The 23071-nt window shown below is 38.3% G+C and overlaps 1 protein-coding gene across 2 annotated transcripts in view; it reads right to left on the bottom strand.

Annotated features, from left to right (window-relative positions):
• The window catches only part of LOC121454075 (aldehyde dehydrogenase, cytosolic 1-like), a 28324-nt gene extending 5460 nt beyond the window's left edge, over positions 1–22864 (bottom strand). The window contains exons 1-10 of one of the 2 annotated variants that reach the window (XM_041661281.1): positions 22696–22864; positions 20913–21053; positions 18928–19057; positions 16991–17052; positions 15269–15397; positions 14000–14113; positions 8398–8500; positions 7148–7332; positions 4400–4564; positions 2804–2961 (exon numbers count right to left, since the gene is read on the bottom strand). In XM_041661281.1, the coding sequence (XP_041517215.1) occupies positions 2804–2961; positions 4400–4564; positions 7148–7332; positions 8398–8500; positions 14000–14113; positions 15269–15397; positions 16991–17052; positions 18928–19057; positions 20913–20987 (1121 nt within the window). In that variant the 5' untranslated portion in view covers positions 20988–21053; positions 22696–22864. Of the gene's footprint in view, positions 1–2803; positions 2962–4399; positions 4565–7147; positions 7333–8397; positions 8501–13999; positions 14114–15268; positions 15398–16990; positions 17053–18927; positions 19069–20912; positions 21054–22695 lie in introns of those variants that run through there. The other variant, XM_041661282.1, reaches the window with a different exon arrangement.
• Between the last annotated feature and the right edge of the window lie 207 nt (positions 22865–23071).

Below are 23071 nucleotides of genomic sequence, written 5' to 3'. Positions count from 1 at the left end.
TCTTGGCAGAACTGGCCTTTGGGTTAAGAAAAGCCCATACCTCAACTTCTGACAATGAAACAGGATTGTCTTATCCTGCCAAGACAGGGTAGGCTAGTTCTAAGAAAGTTCCTTGCCTTTAATAATGGTATGTCAGTTATGTTAGGCCTTAGCCAAAGTTGGTTGACTCAACATTGCAAACGAGACTTTGGGTGATTGCCCAGGTAGTCAGTTGTCTCTGTCAATTGTTGCACATTTTGGATATATCTCATTTGAAAGTAATATTTATTCCCTTCTCAGATCTTTGACGGAGTTGAAGATTATATAATTGTAGTTACTCTCTACATTATTTAGACTTCTTGAGATAGAATATTTAGCAAAACTTTTGTTCTCAATATTGTTTGTTATATTTATTATTTGTTATCATTGTATATAGTTGTATTTGGTTTAGTTCTGTCTTATTTAGACAAAAAGGGGAGATGTAGGGATAAGTCCCACCCCTTAGGGGGTGTGTTCACCTCGGGCTAATGTTTACCTATAAATCTGGCCAGCATGCTCCCAGCCGCTTCTGCTTTCCTGGTCTCCGCTGGAACGGTGGTTCTGTAAGTCTATTTCCCCATTAAAGCTGTATATATTTTTACAATCTATCTGCATTCATTTACGTCGTTACAACTTTGATTAATTTTCTTTAAGAGACTTTGGTGGAAATGCCATGATAAGAAAAAAAACAGGCTTTTAGTGATGATTGTGTATTACTATTTTACAGCAGTTTTAATATGTTTCATTGAGTAAAAAAAACCTTTGCTCAGAGTAAACCCCAGAGACAGGGTGATTAAGATATCTGATTCTCAACCGCATCCCTCATTTGGTTGTTCAGATATATATTTCATTCATCTAATTTATGTGCATGAGTGTGTATATATGAATGTGTGCGTGTATACGTGTATTTATGTGTGTATTTATGTGTATGTATGTGTGTATTTATGTGTTCATGGGAAAGATACAAAGAGGTCAGAGAAGAGATGAAGGTAAAATATTATTTTTTTCTTTTTTTCAGTTCCGCTCCTATCTTTCAGGTCCACCAATTTTGCTGAATTGCCTAGCCAGTGAAGTGCAGGGATTCTTCTGTCTCAGGCCACCATATCTTGCTTTTACTTGGAAGCTAGAATGAGACTCAGTTTCTGACTCTTGCACACAAAGTACGTACCTTGTTGAGCCATCTCTCTAGCCCCATATTTCAAGTACTTAAGCTCTCAGTGATACAGGCTTCATATTTCTTCTCTGAATTTCAGGGGATCAGAAGTGTTTCTGTTTGAGGTTTTTTCAGTCTATGGATTGTTCTCATTGACTGTACTGGTTGAAATCCATATTTGAAATACAAAATTTAAAATACCCCAGAATACAAACTGTCATAACATTATGTTGGCATATTTCACAGCATTTGGATTTGTCATTTTAGTGTGAAGCTGGCTAAACTCACACTAAATAGACACATGTGGAGAAGGATGTTTTAGAGCGTATAGCTCTCACTCTGCTAATCATTGTATGCTATTGATAACTTCCTAAATCTCAGCAAGGTCCTAGTATTTAATCACAGACAAGGTTAGAGATAACAAAGAGTAGTTGTTGAATAAGATAAAATGTTGAGTGTAAGAAATACATTACAATTTTGAGTCAATGGGAACTAGATGATGACTCTCACTTTGATAGGAGGAAAAGGTATTTCAAGTGAACAAGAGGGTCAAGAACTGCCTCATTGTGTCCCTTAGGATGTTTTTCAGTGTCTAGTTTTCTTTAACTGGACTAGGTGAGAAAATGCAAAAAACAGCTTGTGCTGTTTCCAGGACTGAGGGAAGGGAGGCTTGATAAGGAAAAGGGTGCTGAGGAAACAGTCCATCGAAAAAAGATGATGGGCAAAGACTCAGTTTGACAGGCACAGCCTGAGAATTTGTATTAAAGTTAAAATCCAAAAATCAAAGAGCAAACTAAGTCAAAATCTAGAGAAAGGGCTGGAGAGATGGCTCAGTGTTAACTGTCTTTGCTGCTCTAACAGAGGACTTGAGCTGTGCCCCAGTACCCATATCCTGTGGATTCCACCTAACCGTCTACGACTCCACTTCCACAGATTGGATACCCTCTTCTGGCCATTGCATGCACCAGGCACTCACGTGGAGCACAGACGTACATGCAAGCAAAGTACACACGCTCATATTTTAATTTTAAAAAAATAATTAAATAGCACAAAGTCTATGGATGTAGACCTGTGATCCCAGCCTCTCAGAAGCGTTTTGCAGGAGGATGAGAAGTCCAAGACCAGTGTGGGCCACAGAGTGAGTTCAGGGCCAGATTGAGAAACTGAGCTCTTATCTTATATTAAAAAGTATAAAACAGACTAGGATAGAGCTCACAAGTAGAGCATATGCTCAGCTAATGTAACACCACTGGTCGATTTCAAATATGGTAAACGATAGTAACAGCAATAATGTCTAGCATATATAAGGCACCAATATACATTATCTAATGTATAGTTGATTATAATAGAATTTTATTTTCATCTTCCTGTTTATATAGCAGAGTACCAAGTACCCTGGCATTATCTAATAATACATATATTATATAAATCAAACAGCCATAAAATGGTCAATATTCTACATAAGTAACTTGTAAAGTGAAAGACAATAGTTTGTTTTTATTTTTTATGTATAGAAATTATCTTTCTAGTAGGTCAGATAATTTCCAGGAAAGTTCAAGTCTAGAGGAGGGCAACTCAGCCTGCCCATTTGACTAATACAGGAAGGGCATAGCTTACTTCAGATGCACTTACCACACTAGTCCAGCCTGCAAAGCAGAAGACACAGTGATGGCCTTATCCAGGTCTTTTGTGAAGACTCCAGCTGCCAGGCCATAGGAGGTATTGTTCGCTCTCTTGATCACATCATCTATAGATTTAAACTTCATGATTTGTTGCACTGGTCCAAATATCTACACAAGAGTGACACAAACACAGGTTAACGCTATACACACTGCATATGCTTTAAATGCCCTTCCTATGCTTTCTTAGAAGCCATTCTCCCTAGAGTAAGGTGTTGCCTCTCTCTTTTATCCTATGTGTAAGGATAAAAACAGATAGCCATTCATGTGAAGCCAGAAACATGTTCTGAGTGTGTGTGATTTTTTTTTTTTTTTTTTTTTTACGGAGCAGACACAAGTCATCATGGCAGTATTTGGTGACATGAGAATATAAGAAGGTTTCATACAAACTGCTGTTTATTTACTATGGAAGAAAATCATGAAAATGATTGAACACATTTGTCTGGGAAGCATAGCAAAGCTAATACTGTCAATGGGAAGCAGGTGGAGCAGGAAGACAGGGGGTTTGCTCAGAGTTGTAGTAACTTAGCTGACATTGTAAGGGCTCCAGGCTGCCTTTGTGAAGCAGCCAAAGAGATATTCCAGTGAGCACACTATAGGAGCACAATAAGTGTTTCCTTGAATGAAGATTATTTTCTGCTTTTTTGTTCTTTGTAGAAATATTAACCAAAATTCAAAGAGCAATAAATCTGATCGAAGAAGAATTGACCAATAAGTGCAGAGATGCAAATGCAGTTGAGTACTGACTTGATGCAGATGTCCTAAGTGTGTTGGATGATAGACATACATTTGATTTTTATGTCTTCTCTTTATTTCATCTTCCCGCAAAGCTGGATAGTCCCCCTTTTTCTTTATTTGTTAACTTTATGGAGGTAAAGAAAATAACCTCTCAGATTCTCTGGCATATCAGGGGCATGTGTATAGAAGCACTGAATGTTGAAATTATGAGTGAGTATTTTTGAGTCACTGTATCTTCCTATTTTAGTATAGTACATGACACTTTCATTGTTGAAGGCAAGTGCTCATATCTCTGCATATATTAAAAGCCCTCATACTTGTGAAGTATATTAGCTACCAAATAGTTCCTGTTTATTATATGTTGAATATCTGAGAACCATCTTTATTGATACTACCTAGATTGTGCTCCCCAGGACTCATCCTCATTTCCCTTTCATAACCAGTTCACTCTGTCTCTCTTGGTTGACCTTTTTTATGTGGATAATATAGATAATGCAGTGCTATTCCGTGCCTGGCAAATGTAACACAATATGTCCATATTTATTCCTATTTTTACAAAGGACATGGTCATTTCCTATTCCTTTAAGACTGTAAATTAAAAGCTGCTGTGGACTTTGTTCTAGGTTTGATATTAACTATTTGTAGCCCATTGCACTCCTCACTAATTAGTCTTCATCACAAATTTCTTTAGACTTTATCATCAAGCATTTCAGGGGAAAGCTACTCAAGGGGCTGAGGATTTTAAGGGAACATACGGGTTATGCACAGGAGATCATGACAAGCCCAGAAATAGAAACAGTAGGACCATTACCTCCTCTTTGGCAATGCGCATCTCATCGGTAACATTGGAGAACACTGTGGGCTGAACAAAGAAGCCTTTGTTCCCCCAGCGTCCACCACCACACTCCAGTTTGGCTCCTTCTTTCTTCCCACTCTCAATGAGATCAAGTATTTTATCAAGTTGCTCCTTGTCAATCTAATTGAAAGAAATCACAACAAAAAGAGTGACAATAAAGACAACATATTGCAAATGAAGACTTCAAAGTGTCAGGATATTCATATGAAATCCAGTGTTTCAGAATAGGTGACAGATACTCATCTTATTCTTCACTATGCTTTTTTTTCCTCATGAATTAGGAGGGAATGTTTTATAAATAAAATATCCTTATATAAACTCTAATATGTATTATAAAATAAGTAACAGACCTATTTTAACTGCTTAAAAACTCAGGTACATTAACTTGGTAATCATAAAAATGAAGAATCTCCAAAATTGTAGAAGTTAATTCTCCTATACAAATATATATGGCTTTTGCCTTCCCCATACGTATTTGGTTGTGATACACTATTAATTCCCAAACTCGGTTTTAAAAGAATTGATGACTAAACCAACAATGGATGAACTGCTAGGCAAGTGCCTTCTCAATGACTCTTCCATAAGCTCTTTCTTGTTACAGATAGAGAAAGATAAAGAGAGACAGAGAGAAGCATTGAGATGCTTGGAATTTGGCCTAATGCTGGCCAAATTCCCAGCATGCCTGTCTACTCTACTTGCATAGCACTACTTGTCACAAGCAGCTATGAACTCACAAAGGCCTGTGCTAATAACCTAGAAGATGGTTTGTTGTGTTTTCAACTTCTATGAGTTAATGTTTAAGTCTGTTTTAACGTATTCCCCCTTGTAAGTTATTGAATATTAAAACTTAGTTTTTGAGGCTATTGACTTCTTTCCAGGTCAAGGGAAATATAGTTCCCCATTCAGTATTATATTACAGATACCCACGGCTTCTCTTTTTCCTTATATCCTCTAAGCATGCACCACTGTGCTACCAGAATAGCATATATCTGTCTTCCGTTCCTCTGCTCTCGCCATCTCCTATGTTTTTATTCATATATCTAATGATAAAAATGTGTCATGCTATGTATACAGACCAATAGATACTTAGAATGAGGAACAGTAACAACAAAAACCACTCAGAACTATATATTTTTCAGGTCTATGAGAAACACAAATAGAAATCTGAAAAATTACCAATGTGATGAAAATCATAACACTGCTACATAATCTGTGAACAATAACAATGATAATGAGCAACACAATAATTCCATCACCTGACAGTTACCTTATGTATGTCTTTGAGGTTTCACTCTCCATATTATTTTTGTACTAAAGCTTTTCTATTTGTATACGTGTGCTAAGTAGAAAATTATAAGACATTTTGCAAGCCAATTATGTCCAGAGAAAGCAGTGACCTTGTCTTCTTTGGGTTTTTTGACTTTGCCAGGCTCCTTTCTTAGGGTACAAATGGTAGTAACATACTCTAAGTTTTTTTTTTAATTGAATTAAAGTTTTATTTATTAAATAATTCAAGAATGAAGTTTGACTACAACTCAATGGTGAGGCACTTGGGGAGAGTAAACTCTTTGTTGTGAGGTTTTCCTGTTCACTGAGGGCTGCTCAGTAGCATCCTTTCATCTGCTCACTAGTTTGAGTAGATCCCTTTCAATTTAATCTGTCTCCAGATAAGGTCAGTGGCCCCTATTGTGATATCCACAAAAAGGAGTGAGCTCAGAAGGTCCAAGAGCTTAAATAATCATCAATGAGCAATAGTTGTCCAAGAGCAAAAGTTTACATTGGGGTGAGAGAGACAAAGACATTCATATTTACAGTTGATGTAACTACAAAGAAGAAACTCAGAGTCCCCATAGAATGCCTGGATTTTGATAAATAGAAGAAGCTTTTCTGGTCCAGAAACCAAGAACTTCAAAAACATGTATGTTATTGTTACATCAAATAAACTGAGGACCCTGAGAGGGCTACGTAGTGCTCTACTGCTTATAAAATGGCAACTGAGATGAGGATTATGAGGTAAAATTTGCAGATATGTATACATTTCCAGACTAAAAAATGGTATGTAGGAATTAAGAATTTATCAATTAAAGAATTCAAGAAATAATATACCATTTTAAAATTTTCCTCCCTTTTTGTGTGTTATATGAGTGCAGTGTGCAGGGGTGTGTGTTTACACGCATGTATATATAGGTAGGAGCAAATGCATGTACATGTGTGTCCACCTGCATGTGGAATAAGTGTATACAGGTGCATAAACATGTATGTACATGTTTGTGGATGCCAAAGGTTGATACTGAATGCTTTCCTCAATGGTTTTCATTTTTTCCTACTGAGAGTAGCTCTCTAACCGAACTCAAAGCTCCAGTCTAACTACTCAGCTTTCATATGGGTGTTAGAATCAGAACTCAGGTCTTTGGGGCTGTGTGACAAATGTTTTCTGTGTTAATCTGTCTCATAAGCCCTTCTTTCTATGCTTAAATCCAGCTATGGCTCCTAGAATGTTTCTAGATAGAAAGTAAAAAAAAAAAATGGCCAAGACAAAACAGATTGATCTTTGTTGTTTGAAAATAGTTTCATTAAATCACCAGATCAAAATAATATCAGCTACCAATGATCATAAAACGAAGTTACTCTCACTTAACCAAAACTAGACCTAAAAAGATTAGTTTTACATCCAAAACACTTGCCTTTCTAATGTTTACTCACCTGAGGACCTTGATTTATTCCCTCATTCAGAGGATTTCCAAGAACATATTTCTTAGCCCGCTCAACACTCCTTCTCACAAACTCGTCATAAATTGACTCCTCAACAAAAAGCCTGGATGCTGCTACACAAATCTGACCCTGATGGCAGAACACTCCTTGGTGTGCAAACTCAACAGCACTGTCCACTGCAAAGGAAACATTCACAGGAAAGAAAGAACGTTTTCTAAAGGATACGCACAGACACACACACATTTTTCAGATGCAATATGGTGATAGGAAAAATGAGAAATCATCTAATGAGATATAGATTTAACACATTACACTGCATGGAAGCCACGAAACAATAGCCCTCTTGATCCTTTATTTATGATGGAAATAATAACAAGGGAACTCCTACAAGATGGTGCCTGTTATGACTTCTGAAGAGCGTATATTTAATTAGAAGATAAAATATCATTGCAAATAATTTTATAACTATTTCCATTTTATAATTCTTTAGTCAATCATCTTTCTTTTAGGTGCCAGTTTTTAATTAACTAATAGAAGAAAACTGAATTATCTATTGTCTTTAGTAATTTCAAACATTACTGAACACTTTTTTCAATAAAAAAAAAGTTGTCTTTCTGAAAATGATGTTCAAACAACTAATACTCACTACATCAGAACAATTAACCCTCCCACCCTTACTCTAGGAAAAAATGCTTCTAAAATTTAGCTAAAGCCGTAATCACACAAGCAAACTAAAATGTAGTATAGATGGTCCAATATGTCTAGAGTTTTACATTAGAATATCTTTAATTTAATATTAAATGGAAAGAGAGAAAGAAATGACTTCACAGGTTCAATTTCTTCCTGGCCCTCTTGAGATGATGGTCCAGAGTGAAAGCAGAGGAAAAATAGGAACTTGTTGGCAACCAGAAGAGGATAATTTTGGTTCCAAATGTCTCAAGTATCTTGTGACCTTGATACAATTACAGGTATGGAATTATCAAAAACACATCATATATTCTAGATGCAGCCCATTTATACTACCTCAGATTGCCACTGGGAATTAGCAATTTATCCCAACCCAGGACAAAATCTCTGTGTTTATCAGCTGTGTGCTATAGGAACAGTCAAAAGCTTTGCAGTATCATCACAGACTCTTGTCAATTCCTTTTTATTTTGAATTTATTTTTACTCCAGGTGACTTGATATTATCAGACATCAGGAGGAAGAAGGTAAGACACTAGCAAGGGACTTGTACTCACAGTCAGCATCTGCAAACACAATGCAAGGACTCTTTCCCCCCAGCTCTAGGGTGACCCTCTTCAGATTGCTTTTCCCTGCAGCTTCTTTGATTAATTTGCCAACCTGAAATCAAGCATCGCAGAGGAGGAGGCTTAGTTTGTTTTTGTGTGGATAGGATGTTTTAATACTTTTCGTGTGTAGGACATTTACACAACCATTTAATTTTATTTGGATGTGATGAAAATATTCATGGGCAGATGTGAGAGCTGACTTCATGTGTGAACAGATAAAAGATTATTTTCATTTTTGTCAGAACATCCTCTCTAGATTTGATCAGAAATACCCCCCCCAAGCACCTCATGTATTAACTTCTCATCATTTTAGTGACATTCAGAGAATTCTGTCCATTCGAAATAGTATTCTGTATTCTGTCCATCATCTAGATCTCAACCCTCTTCCTTCTTTTTTTTTTTTTTCTTTTTGATTTTTCGAGACAGGGTTTCTCCGTAGCTTTTGGTTCCTGTCCTGGAACTAGCTCTTGTAGACCAGGCTGGCCTCGAACTCACAGAGATCCGCCTGCCTCTGCCTCCCGAGTGCTGGGATTAAAGGCATGCGCCACCACCGCCCGGCTCTTCTTTTTTTTTTTTAATACCCTCCCAGCCGGAACTGCCTCCAGGTTGGTCCTTTACTTGGGATCAGCCCTTGGCATAGATCCTCTTTGAGTCTTGTTCTAATGAGGAGAAAAAAATGATTCTTTTCTCCTCGTCTCACAATGCTCATAAAGATGTTTCTGAGTCGTCAGCCTCAAATGATGTCATATCTATCTGTGTAAATCTCATAAATACCCAGTAACTACCTAATTTTCCACTTATTTATCACAGTATTTTCACTCATTATTACCCTTGCTTCCTCCTCCCCCCCCTCCTCCTCCCCCTCTTCCTCCCCCTCCTCCTCCCCCTCTTCCTCCCCCTCCCCCTCCCCTTCTTCTTCTTCTTCTTCTTCTTCTTCTTCTTCTTCTTCTTCTCTCTCTCTCTCTCTCTCTCTCTCTCTCTCTCTCCCTTTCTCTATCTCCCTAACCACTCTCCACTCTTTCCCTTATCAAAAACATGTTGCTTTTCACAAAAAGGAAACTGGCTCTAAGCTCTTTGTTCCTACCACACTTAGCTGGAACCCCACCATTCTCATTTTTTCTTTAATTCTAGTTGCTTCTTTGAAGAAAAATATATTGCTTTTGTTTTATTTTATTTTGCCTGTGGATTTTGTCCTGTAAAGTGTATTATCTATGATTATTTTTGTTTTGACTTTTGCATCCTGTTTTGATTATTATTGATTCTTCATTATATATATTTAGAGCACAAAAAGCTAAGATGGTCTATTTTCTCTCTTTGAGGCAACCATTGCATTTTGTTTTTTTTTATTGACTGGCTTTCTATTTCACCAGAAAAATAAGGTATTGTTTAATTCTAGGTGTGTATATCCAGACAGCTAATAAGAAGTGGATTTGAATTTTCACAAAAAAAGGAAAATTGTTTTTAGCCTACAATTTCACTTTTGTTCACAGAACAAGTAGTAAAGTGTTACCAATCTCCTAAAGAGATCTTCAATAAAGACAAAACAGAACTCTTAAGGCTGTGGTGGAAAAATGTGTTCATCATATAGTTGCATTGCCATGTAGGGCAAATGTAGCCAGTGTCTGCCACCTCTACAGAATGACGGTGTGTTACTTTGTGGCTGAAGATATATTTTAAATGAATGTAATAAAAGTTTCAATAGAATGGGTATTGTTGTTATCACCATGAAAGACACTGTCTCTGCCTCTTATACAATTGCCAGTATCTTTAAAGCAACAAGCACAATGGGTTTGAGTAGGACTAATGCTATTTTTGTTCACTCTTGTGTCTAAAAACATGTTGCTAACATGTCATTATTCAGTATTAATTCTTAAGCAGTTGTACATCTTTTTGTGGCTAACACAGAATAAGAGTTTTCAAGACAAACAGGCAAATGTGAGAGACTAGCAATGAGGCAAGAGCATTCATGCCATGACTACATCATCGATTAAAAGAACACAGATGAGAAGGCTTTTTGTTCATGATTCCCTCAGACCTAAAGATCCTAGCATCCTGGCAGTACAGAATCAATGGGAGTCAGGGTAGAGGAGATTATGGCATATTCATGCCAAAGCCTGGGAAAATGTAAAGGACTAATCAGGAGATGAGAGGGTGCATTGACACATGTCCTAAATTATTGTGACAAAGTGAGTGGGAGGAGGAAGCAGAAGCTGAGGATGCTTCACAAACATTTTCCTGAGTGCTCAGCAAGGTGCTAAATATCTTCTACCAGCTCTCACTTTTACCGTGTGGAACTGAATAAAGTAGAAACTACAGTATCTGTGCTTCTCAAATAAAGAATCTCAAAAGGGAAAGGATTCTTCTGTTTTTCTGAGACACACCCCTCTTATTGAAAGCCAGAAATTTCTTAGTCCCCTAATTTCACTGTTTCCCTTTTAGAAGGTAAATACACATAGTGAAAGCATTACGGAAGTAGCAAAATGGCACCAAGTTGAGGATTAGTGAAGAGAATCGCACAATAAAGCTGCTCCCAGGTTGAAGGAACATCAGGCTCTGACAGAGGCAAACTGGAGAAGTGACCTTAGGATCTGCGCTCAGATGTGCTCATAGCATCCCTAGTACAGAGGATGTGGAATTCTAGGCTTCCTTCTGCTTGCCTCTTCTAACTTTGCTATAATCCTACTACCTACTGGCATCACCATAGCTAAAACTGTCAGTATGTCTTGGGTACTCTCACATATTTTTTCCAAAGGAAATCATGACTGTGTGGTTGATTTAACCTATCTCAATCAGAGATTTACATGATACACTATTTTACTGTCAATAACAAACAAATATACACACATTTGAAAGATGAAGAAAATCAAAATTCAAAGTCTTATTTCAATTCTCTGTGCAGTTTAGCTATGTAGCTAACTGCAATTATAAGGAAATTGACTTATTCTCAATCACTACATAGAATGAGCTCTCTCAAAACCTGGAACAAGTTACATGATCACGTAAGTTTCCTTCTCTTGATCCTTGAATAGAACTTTGTAAGTTTCCAATCGCCTTCTTCATTCTACCAGTTCCTTGTATTGGCAGTATGGTCTTGTTGGGAGCCATGCAGCCTAGTCTCGGAGCAGCATATAGCTATTTGTCCAGGAGGTTGCCTCAGGGCAAAACACCTATGGAAATGAACTCTCACTTACTTGGCAAGGACCAGGAGTCCATGGGACAGCCTGGAATTTGCAAAATTCATGAGGCTTGCATGCTCTTTTCTCTCTTGTTATATTGATGGTTCTCTAGATGGTTTTTAGTTTTAGTTTTCCAGTCACACATGCAATAGCTGTAATTTCCCCCCAGAAATTTCTGGGATATTTTCCCCTAAAACTCCCCTAAGGGGCAAATGCTTCTCAAACCTCTTTTCTGATTACTAACTACAACTCCTGATCCTGAGAACTTTTCTGACCGAATAGAGACAGGCAGATACATTTGAGGAAACAACACTTGGAACATTAGCAATGGCTCAAAGTCTTGTAAAGGAGAACAGGGCATGCAGACATAGAATAGGTGAAAAACCTCAGGAACACACAGTGCCACTGTTGAGAGTATGTTCCTGGACACCAAGTATAGAATCATTGGTAGGATCTGAAATGCTCTGAGAGTAAAAGCTATAATTCAAACTATGTGATGGGCAGATTCATCTTTACCATACACCGGAGCTTATATTGGTGGAAGAAGCATGGTATAATGAGATGGGCAAAGAGTGCTTTATGGAAGCCTGCCTTTTATACAGAGATTGAGACATGGAAACCACTTGTAGAAAAGGGAACTGTATAAAAGCATATCTTGCATGCCTGAATGAATTGTCTGCCACATTGGAGCACTGGACTAAGCTCCCAAGGTCCATATGAAGAGCAGAAGGAGGGAGAACATGAACAAGGAAGTCAGGACCGTGACGGGTGTGTCCACCCACTGAGACAGTGGGACTGATCAAATGGGAGATCACCAAGTCCAGTTGGACTGGAACTGATGGAGCATGTGATCAAACCGGACTCTGTGAATGTGGCTGATGGTGGAGGCTGACGGAGAAGCCAAGGACAATGGCACTGAGTTTTGATTCTACTGCATGGACCGGCTTTGTGGGAGCCTAGTCTGTTTGGATGCTCACCTTCCTGGAGGAAACAGGGAGGACCTTGGACTTCCTATAGGGTAGGGAACCCTGACTGCTCCTTGGAATGGAGAGGGAGGGAGGAAGGGAGGGAAGTGGAAGGAGGGAAGGAGGTGGAAATTTTCAATAATAAATAAATATTTTTTTTAAAAAAAAAAAGATAAAAGGAGAATTGTCTGAGTTTGAATATGGTTGTCCTTAAAGCATTGTACCCACGTCTATACTTTTGAACTTTGTAACCACAGTTAGCTGCCATCAGGCATAAGAACTGCTAGAGTGGGATGTGTGTGACTCGATATTTAGGTAAGCCTGCAAAAATGCTGAACTCTATGTCTAGAAGAAGGCTGTATAGGGAATAGGAATGTATATTTGAGGAAGCATAAAAGGGAACATAGGGGAGTTTCATAATGATCACAATGTATTCCTTAAATTGTGATGTATTTCCTAAAGCCAAACTAGAAACCAATAATTAACCTCTTTATGTACCCCTGGTAAGAAAAAACTTTGTTTAAGCATAAATAAAAATTGGCATGACTATTTGGGGTCACTTGAGTGGAATCCACTTTGTGGTCAGAAGTTTTCTTTGCACTGACACCCCTTTTCTGCCTCAGGACCTGAACTCAAGCTGAGGCTGGACTCTGGCAAGGTCTATTCAAGCTCACCTTTCCCACCTATGCCAATGCATCATGCAGTATCTTTTCTATCAATAGTTAATAGCATTCTAACTTGGCAGGGTGACACCAGCATGGCTTTGCTAGAAACAGCTTAATATCTATATATTCTTTTGTTTGTAATAGAAACTCCCTTGACCCCCAGAATTCTATTTTACATCTCTTCCTCCATTGCCCCCTCTCCCCTTACTTAGTCTTGTTATGGTTGTGGCTAGTTCCCATTCTTCAACTTTTATCTACTCAGGGCATAGCAAGGCACACAGAAAACCAAGACTCTCCAGGCAGGAACATAGAAGAAATTGGAATGCATCACCCTCTCAGGGTGTGCTGGGTAGACAGAGTTCCACACAGGAGCTAGAGTTGAGAATCTACCATTTACTTTTCTTAATCTAGAGGCAGTAATGAAATTAACTCAAACAAATCACTGTGGCCTAACTTTTATTTCCTACCATACAGTTAGCTAATCATCTGACTGCTTCAAACACAATGTTTCTCCTAAGAGACAGTAGTGATTACACTACAAATCATTTACTGTAATCTTTCAGAATCATAACAGCATTTTCTTACTATTCCAAATTCATCCACTTGTCCTTGATAAACATATCTGGAGTCTAGAATAAAGAGCAAATCATCACAGCAACTTTTCTAAGAAAGTGTTGGCTGCAAGACAGCTCCAGAGAATGAGCTTCTGCTTGTGAAAGAGGAGATACTCTGAAAATGGCTCTACCTCTGTTGATCCCGTGAAGGACACTTTGTCGATGTCCATGTGTGAGGAGATGGCTGCCCCTGCAGTTGGTCCATAACCAGGGACAACATTCACCACACCAGGAGGAAATCCTGCCTGCAAGATAAGAAGCAAGCAGTTAATAAACCAAGAACTTAATTCATAAAAGACCTGAGTGGGGAAATTGGAGCTATTTCTTTATGCTCACCGTGGGGATTATTCTCTCGAGAAAAATGCACCTAAGTGTATCTGTCCTTTATTCGTTACTGTCTTTAATTTCTTATCTATATGAAATTATTTCTAAAGGTGGTAATCCCTTAGGACACTATGTTCTATGGACAAATCTGTCCACATTGGCTTATTAATTGCTTCACATTTGCTATGACAAAATATTGACCAAAACAATCTTGGGAAGGAAGGAATTTATCTGGTTTATAGGTTATGTCTATTATTGAGGAAATACAAGAACCTGGAGCCAAGAACTAAAGCACAGACCACGGAGAAACTATATGCACTACCTTATTTTCTCTGGCTGGCTCAGCTACCTCTTATGCAGTTAGGCCAACCTGCCTAGAGATAGCACTGTCCACAGTGGGCTGGGCCTTACTACATCAATCAGTGATCAAGGATAAACCCCACAGACGTGGCCACAGGCCAATCTGAGGAAGACAGTTTCACAGATGAGGTACCCTCTTCCTAGGTTTGTCACGTTGACAACAAAATTGCAACAACTGATCACTCCAATGATTGACTGCATCAAATTTTATAAAAGAAACTTAAATAGATAGAATATCAGAGTGTATGTTAAATTACCTACACAGAAAGACAGATTTTATAGTCAACACCATCAAAACTAGAAACATATTGAAACAACAGGCATATTGGCAGAGAAGCCTCCAACATTTAAAGATATTAAAACTAAAATAACTTCAAAGAAGTTTACAGAAGCAACCAGGCAAGTTATAAGCAAGATGAACTCAGTATTTCACCATTTGAAAAAAATGCTACATTTCCTAATTAACTTACATTTATGAGATTTGAACAATGTAAGTGACCAGTTACAAGGTGACTGGCTATGAGCCTCTGTCATTATTTAGATAGACACACATTTTTGCTGATTGACAAAAGTTGGAGCCTGTGGTTCTGCTGCTTTCATCTGCGCACCTGGACAGGATCAGCGTGTGATCAGTGAAGCTCATAGTTTTGAGACTGAGGTTGTAGGTTAACGAGGAACCCTGAATTCGCCCTCACGTTTAGACTCTGGAGACTTACCTCTTTTACTAAAGATGCCATATGAAGAGCAGTGAGAGGGGTTTGCTCTGCTGGTTTGACAATCACTGTGTTCCCACAGGCAAGGGCAGGGGCTAACTTTCCAGTGAAAACGAGCAAGGGACCATTCCACTAGAAAGCAAAATGGAAAATGAACTCTTTGTATCACTTGGAACTACGTTTGTTATTAATACTTGCCACGCTGATATCAGTTAACTAATATTGTGGAAGTTGTGTATAATTATAGTTTATTTTACCTAAGTTTGAAAAAAACTACAAAATGATAAAAAAGCTCAAAACAAACTATGTAGCAGAAGGGAACAGGAAAGAGCTACCAAATGCAATCAAGTCTTATTATTCTGAACTGTGATTTTACAAGAAAATGCTACTTCATGGCTTCACATATAGTTAAGCATGTATTAATTTACTTTTGTTTTAAAAGTGTGAAATCCTCTCCCTCTTTCTTCCTGAGAGGCACTTATGCTATTTTATCCAATATAATAATTCCCCAAAAATCCACATCCAGGAGATTTTGTGTGTATGTGTGCTAGGGAGTGATCCCAAGGATGTAAGAATATTGAATGTGTTCTCCACACCAGTGAGCTAGGTTCAGTCCAGGGTGAAAAATTGTTAAAGGCAAAGAGGTGTCAAATTCCCAACTCGATGGTGAATGTTTGAGTTCAGATCATCCCAGCAAACCTGCTGGCCAGCAGAAGAAATAAAATATGTGACAGCTTCTTCTCTATTTAAGGCATTCGCCACCCAGGAGTTCTGAAAACAGTCCACTCTACTTTAGACGGATGTCTTAAGGATTAATCAAGAAATTCAGGATTATGGCATAGCACACATCTCTGTATCATGTGTGAAGCCCAGAGTTCGATCCCCAGGAAAGAAAACAGGAAAAAAGGGGGAAGATTTAAGTTTAAACTTTTTCAATAGTCCTAGCTGGTAGAGTGATGTAGACATGTTTGAGTGTTTTTTAAGCCTTTGAAGTACTGAACAGTTTCATGAATACATTGGTGTGTTCAGTCTTACTAAAAGAGAGTGACTGTCATTCCAAAGCCTTTGGGATACTTCACAGTATTTTAATTTAGCCATTTAAACTATGTCAGCTGTATGTGGTCAGTGTCCTGTGTTAACTTTCAAGAAAATCCAGAACATGATTTTTTGGAAGAAGAATATTGACTACCCAAACGTGCTACCTAAAGTTAAATATAGGCCACATAGTTTCCCAATTGTTATAGAGATTATTCCTTCAACTAAAATTAAAAAAAAAAACATTTTCCAGGATTTAAAAAATCTTGCTTCAGTTACTACCCACAGTGGAAAGTCTCAAGGAGGAGACAGAAGTGCTGGGAGCTGAGTTCCATAGAAATGTTCAAACATGGATGAGCTGTGATAAAGCTTTGTCTTATAGTTACAAAGCACAGCTCATGAAACCAGAGCAAAGCACAATTTCCAGACAAAAAATGCAGTAAATTCTTAAGGCTTATTTGTCAATATTGAATCATCCTCAAAGGTTAAAGCATTATATTGAGGGATTTCTGGACAAGACAGCTCATATCGGAGAAGTTAAGTTGTAGGAATGAGTGCTTCAAGTAGTCAGGCTTATTGAATTTACTTTACACATAATCATCACATAAGCTTCACTTGTGTGGGAATGGGCTTCAGATGAAATGGAATTACAGTTTTCTTCCCCTATCAGATTCATGAAGTAAGACTTACAGGGATGATTTGGCCACACACCCCAATAGGCTCACGTCTGGTATAAGTGAAAATATCTCCATCTGAAAAACAGAGCAAACACACCATCCAATAAAGGCAAATGCAGGATCCACTCGGGGCAGAGTGATGTGCTGTTGGCGGGAGAGGAGGTTCACAGTGAGTAGCAAAAGGGAAACAAAACATCCTATCTACAAGGTTAATCACATAAGCAATGAAGCTCTCAAACAGCAATTTCATTCTAAAGACCCAGGTACAGGAAAATAAGTGACAGGATCGGGGAAGATCCATAGGCTGTTAACTCCATTCCTTGTGTTCCAAAATGGCTGCCTTCTACATCACTCTCATACACAGAGTGGTGTGGTGCAGAAAGGAACTGGGAGGTGAGGTCCCCTCTAGATAAATGTAGAACCACACACAAAAGTTCCCAGTACTCAAATGTCCTAGGAGCTCCAACTTTTAAACAGGTACATGATTTAAAATAGTAAATCTTTCCCAAGGAGCAAAATGTCTTTCTCTTGGAATTGTTATAGTTTTGGGGTTTCCTTTTTCCTACCCAACATAAATGCAATCTCTTACTCGATGAATGAAATATTTGAAATGACATGTGGTTCTTTTCTATCTTAATTTCACCTACTCTTCTGCCTCCCTATCAACACAAACCTAAATATATCTTGGAAGAGGAAAACTTAGGTGCAAAAATGCTCCCATGAGATTGTTCTGTAGGCAAGTGAATGCAACATATACTCAATTATTGTTGGACCCGTGATGGCTGAGCCCACTGTGAGTAGTGCCAAACCTTGGCAGATGATCCTGGATTGCAAAAGAAATCAGGCTGGGCAAGCCATACAAAGTAACCCTATAGTACATTGTATTTGTTCATGGCCTCTGCTTCAGTTACTGCCTCTAGATTTCTGCCCTGAATATAGTGTGGAAATACAAGTGAAAGAGATCATTTGTTCACAAGTTGCTTTTGTTGATAGTGTTTTATCACAGCAAATACTCACTATGATGCGGTCTCATTTGGAGTTTTGCTGTTGTACGTTTTGTTCTAGCTTCCACGGGAACCTAATGCTAGCACACAACCACTTTCCCTGTCCAGATCTACAGGTATTCTGAACAGCTTCCTCTATGTTTCCCAAGAGAGGAATAAGAGCTACAAAATAGCCTGTTTCATAGTACCCATGTTGTCTCATTCTATTCTTATATCTTATAAGGATATAAGAAGCTAATATATCTTATACTGTATCTTCCAGGTTGAGTGGAAGTGCACATCAGAGGAAAAATGTGAAGTGGATTATTTGGGTTCCTGGAGTCTTTGTAGATAGAGATGTGAAACTGCATCCTACCCTTCCCAAACTGATTCTTTTCTCACATGAAATATTTTCCTTGTGTCTGTTCTGCTGCTTGCATGCCCCACTAAGCAATAGACCACACTTCCATACAAAGATTCTTAATCCTGCTAGTAATTATAGTCTCATCTTGTTTTGATGCTTTTGGAACACATTAGTATATATAGGGTTGTTGAAGTATTTTGGACTATGTATACTGGGCACAAATCAGCACAGCTTACTCATTTCAGACATGCAAAGTCTTAGGTAATAATATTACAGAAAAAAATACAAATGTCATTATGGGAATGGCACTCAATAAATAATTTCTGTGACCATTTTGAAAACTTGGGACCCTAAGGCGTCTCACTCAAATTAGTAGGTGAGTCTATGACAATGTTCTTACTTGAATTCTGTCTATCCTATCCACAATGTTTACTCTTAACAGAACATCTAGCCACCAGAAACCTCTTGGGTCAACGTGAAATGTAAAGTAATTATTTACCTAGTTGATGGGCACATTTGTCAGGGAGAATTTGGAGGTATTCAGTTCTGCATGAATGGCCTCCACTTCTGTCATCATGCAGGTAGTTTCCCAACTGTACTTACCACTTGGTATTGTTTGGCCATGGATCTTGTCAGCCCAGCCTGCGCAGTACTTTAATATTTTTATGCTGACTTCTAAATCCATCGTGTATGCATGAGGAAATACTTTCCCAGCATTCATTGATTCCATTGTCTGAAAAATAGCTAGTAATATCAAAGTCTAAACATCTAACAATAGAAATTACATCAAGGATATATAGTCAATGATTTCAGTAATTATGTACTAGAATTTTAGAAATATAAGGATTTTTAAATCAAATATTCCTTTGAAAACAACTTAAGAAAGAATTAAATGACTTGCTTGTGGTCACATAACAAGATCTTGATGAGCAAGGTAGTGATATTCTGATTGCCTGATCTCACTAATCTTTCTGGTCGATTCTAAGTACCTCTGGCTAAGCATGTCTAAAAGCCGGTTACATAAATACTGAGCTGTAAAAATGATTCTTAGTCTCCACATCCTATCATCAGAGTTCCAACAAGTATGCACTTGTCATCTGATTGTAACAACAATTCAAGGTCTGCATCTATGTACAATGTCACTATCACCATCCTATTCCTCTCATGTATAAAAAGGTCTGCTCATACAATTGTGATATCCATACCTATGTGTTCACACAATCACAACACCTCCATAGCAAAGAATTTAACTATTAACCGCTTGTCTGGGAAATATTGTCATAAGTATTTCATTAATCCCTCTTCTCAGGGCTCAGTGACCACCATGGAAGAGAAGGCAGAGAAGGAATACGAGCCAGAGAAGATGGAAGACACCAGGAGGATGAGGCCCTCTAAAACAGCTAACACCTCTAAACGAGGTACACATGATGTCACAGAGACTGAAGCAGCAAGCATGGGGCCTGTATGGATCTGCACAAAGTCCTCTGAAGATGTAGTAAAGCTTTTAGCTTCTCATTTTATGGGATCTCCTGACTGTGAGAGCAAGTGAGTCTCTGATTCTTCTTGCCTGCTCTTGCTCCTTTCCTTCTGTTTGTCTGCTGTGTTCAACTTCAGTATGTTGGTTTTTACGTTACTGAATTATATTTTTTTTCATGTTTGGTTGTTATCTCTTAGAAGCCTGTCCTTTTCTAATAAGAAACTGCAAGCAGTGGATCCACATGTTGAGGGGCAAGGAACTGGGAGCAAAAGAGGGAGGGGAAATAAAATCAGAATATATTGTATGAGGAAAGAATCTATTTTAATAAAAGGAAAAATAAAAGATTATGAAGTTCCACATTTTCTTATCTTCGCAGTATCTTCTCCTCGCCCTATTATGCAGACTTTAAAGGATGTTTTGATATCATACAATCCATTGGGTGTCACCTGGCAAGATGCACAAGTTTGATATTGTCCACTATCTTAAATTAACGCAAATGTTACTTCATATTTATTCTTCTATCCCTATTGTTCTCAAGCTGACAGAGGAAGTTACGACTTTTCACTCTGCAATTAAGACAAATGAAAAGAAATAAGCTTTGGGAAATGCCAATTACTTTCAATAGAATATTTCCTCTACTACAGAGCTTTGAAATATATTTTGGCATGTTTTGAACAATGCAGAATCCTAAAATAATAAGTGATTTTTAATAATTGATGAATTGCTAATATTTTAATAAAATTAAGGCTTGAATCTTGTTTCCTAAGATTCTAACGCTAATAATATTTACTCTGAATTGTAAGCTGTGTAACAGTTTGTTTTCATTTGACTTTACTAAAATTCAAAGCTGAAAAGATTAGGAACTATACCGTCCACCCTTATTTTGTACTGACTTACCTAACTATTGAAAGTAAAAAAAATATAGGTCCTGAGTGCATAAAAAGATTTTATGAGTATAGCAAAGCTGGGTTCTGGGCTCTGAGAAGTTCTAGAAAAAAAGCAGGAGCAAGTTTGTCAGTCTGGCTCTCAATCAAACTGACCATCCAGTTGGAAGTATGAATGTTCCCAGGAGCTTCCCCACTGTCTCCCTTTGGTGTAAGTTAATACTCACAGTCAGCAGTAGACGGTCTCTTTCCATTAAGTCAGCCAGCTTGTTCAGCAGCTGCCCCCTCTCTGAAGCATCCATGGTGCGCCATGTGGAGCCAATCTGAAAAGCCTGTCGTGCAGCCTTCACGGCTTTGTCCACATCTGCCTGGAAGTCACAGAACATTCAGTACAACACCCTTGCCTGGATCTTAAAAATTGATGGATGGCTAAGACGGCAATGCATGGCCTCTGAACAAACTATGGTCTGATACCCATTGTGGGTGTCAGGTACCAAGGGCTCCTTGGCTCAGCTGGGCCCTTGCTATTGTCCAGTCTACTGGGCAGCCGGCCCATATACATGCTCACCTGTCTGAACTGCTCTTTTCTGTTCTAGACCCAGTCTGACCTTTGATCTTACAGTTGAGCTTTGCAGCTTCTCTATTCACCTGACACCTGATCTTTCTATGAGAGAGGCAGTTGTCACTAAGCACAGAACAGATCAGTGCTCACTGGCAAGGCTGCTGGGATGGTCACCAGTTTTCCCATCTGTGCCTTCGGAAGAAGGTAAACCTCACTCACTCCCCTACCAAAGTTCTCAGCCTGCCTGACAAAGTTTCTACTGAACCCAGGTAGAGAGTTGTTTTCCTGATGGAACTAACATCAGTATCAGAGCAAAATGTCCCATAGAAGCTAAATGTTCAAGACCTCAATGTTAAAGCATTGATAATATGACTTTTTGTTACCTTATATCTACAGACTCATAGTCTTCTTTTTTAATGTCATTTTATTCTCAAGGAGAAGGCATTATTCGCTGAGTTAGATGTAGTGTTACAATTGTTTGTGCTGGAGAACATTTGTTTAATTATACAAAGATTTACTGCATTCTTCTACGTTGCATTTGTTTAACTCTGTGAAGCTGTTACTTTGCCTGTCTAAAACACCTGATTGGTCTAATAAAGAGCTGAATGGTCCATAGCAGGGCAAGTGAAAGGATAGGCAGGGCTTGCAGGCAGAGACAATAAAGAGGTTGAGAAATCTCAGGGGAAAGGTCAAGGAATGAGAAAAGGAGCAGAGGAGGATGCGGGGGGCCAGCCACCCAGCTACACAGCAAGCCAAGGAATAAGAAGTTAAGAAAGGCCCATAGGATAAAGATAAAAGCTCAGAGGCAAAAACAGAGCTGGAATAATTTAAGTTGAGGAAAACTGGCTAGAAACAAATTGAGTTAAGACCATAAAGAAGAAATCTCTGTATTTTATTTGGGAACTGGGTGGTGGGCCCCTCAAAGAACCAAAGAGCCAGGAGCCAAAGAGGTATTAATTTTTTTTTTAAAAAAACTACAGACAGGCACCTAAAGTATGTTATCATTACTAAATATTATTAAAACTCCATGCCCCATACTAAATGCTAATGTTAACCCTTAAGAAAAGAGACAAGCATTTAAAAATTAATACTTCTTTATGCCACAGGAGCCTCAGAACATCAACATTTTGAACCCCACCTCCTGTTCTAGATTCCCAGGTAACATTAGAAATGCTAACATCAGATCTATAGCCTGTGGGTTTTTTTTTTAATTTGTTGTTTCTTGGTCTCTTGATATTTTATTTTTTTAAGTTCTTGTGTATTATAGATATTTATTCTCTACCAGATGTATACAAGGCAATTTCTTATGCCAAGGACAACAGAACATTTACCCAACTGCCTGAGTAGCCACGTTTCCATGTCTTTCACTGAACTTGCAGTGCAGCTCAGAACTGTGAGAAACAAAGACTTCTGGTGTGAACTGGTCCTGAGGATGTTGGAAAACTCACCTTGTCCCCTTCTTCCACATGACAGATGATCTCCTCAGTTGCAGGGTTAAAGACAGGAAATTTCTTGCCACTCACTGAGTCATGCCATTCATTGTTGATGAAGATCTGTGGGGATGCAGCAAATGCAGACAAAAAGCATTTATATATTCACTACGGTGAAGGATTTGATAAGCTAGAGTTGAGGCATTAAGTGCTGCCCAAATATTATGGGGCTTTTTCTATCTAAGAAATGCTTAGATGTGTGTCATTTAACACCAAAAATAGGAAAAAATAGAGGTTAGACAACTGGGAATTTAGGTGTGTGTTACTAGGACATAGTAACTAGGAAAGGCACCCGTAGATCCCTGGACGTGCTCTGAACTTGAGTTTTATTAAG

This window comes from Microtus oregoni, unplaced genomic scaffold (genome assembly GCF_018167655.1).
Source record: "Microtus oregoni isolate MIOR12 unplaced genomic scaffold, Mior012 000012F_ref0000307, whole genome shotgun sequence".
Lineage (NCBI taxonomy): Eukaryota > Metazoa > Chordata > Mammalia > Rodentia > Cricetidae > Microtus > Microtus oregoni.
The sequence above is the reverse complement of the archived record's forward strand: the minus strand, read 5'-3'. Positions and strand labels throughout refer to the sequence as shown.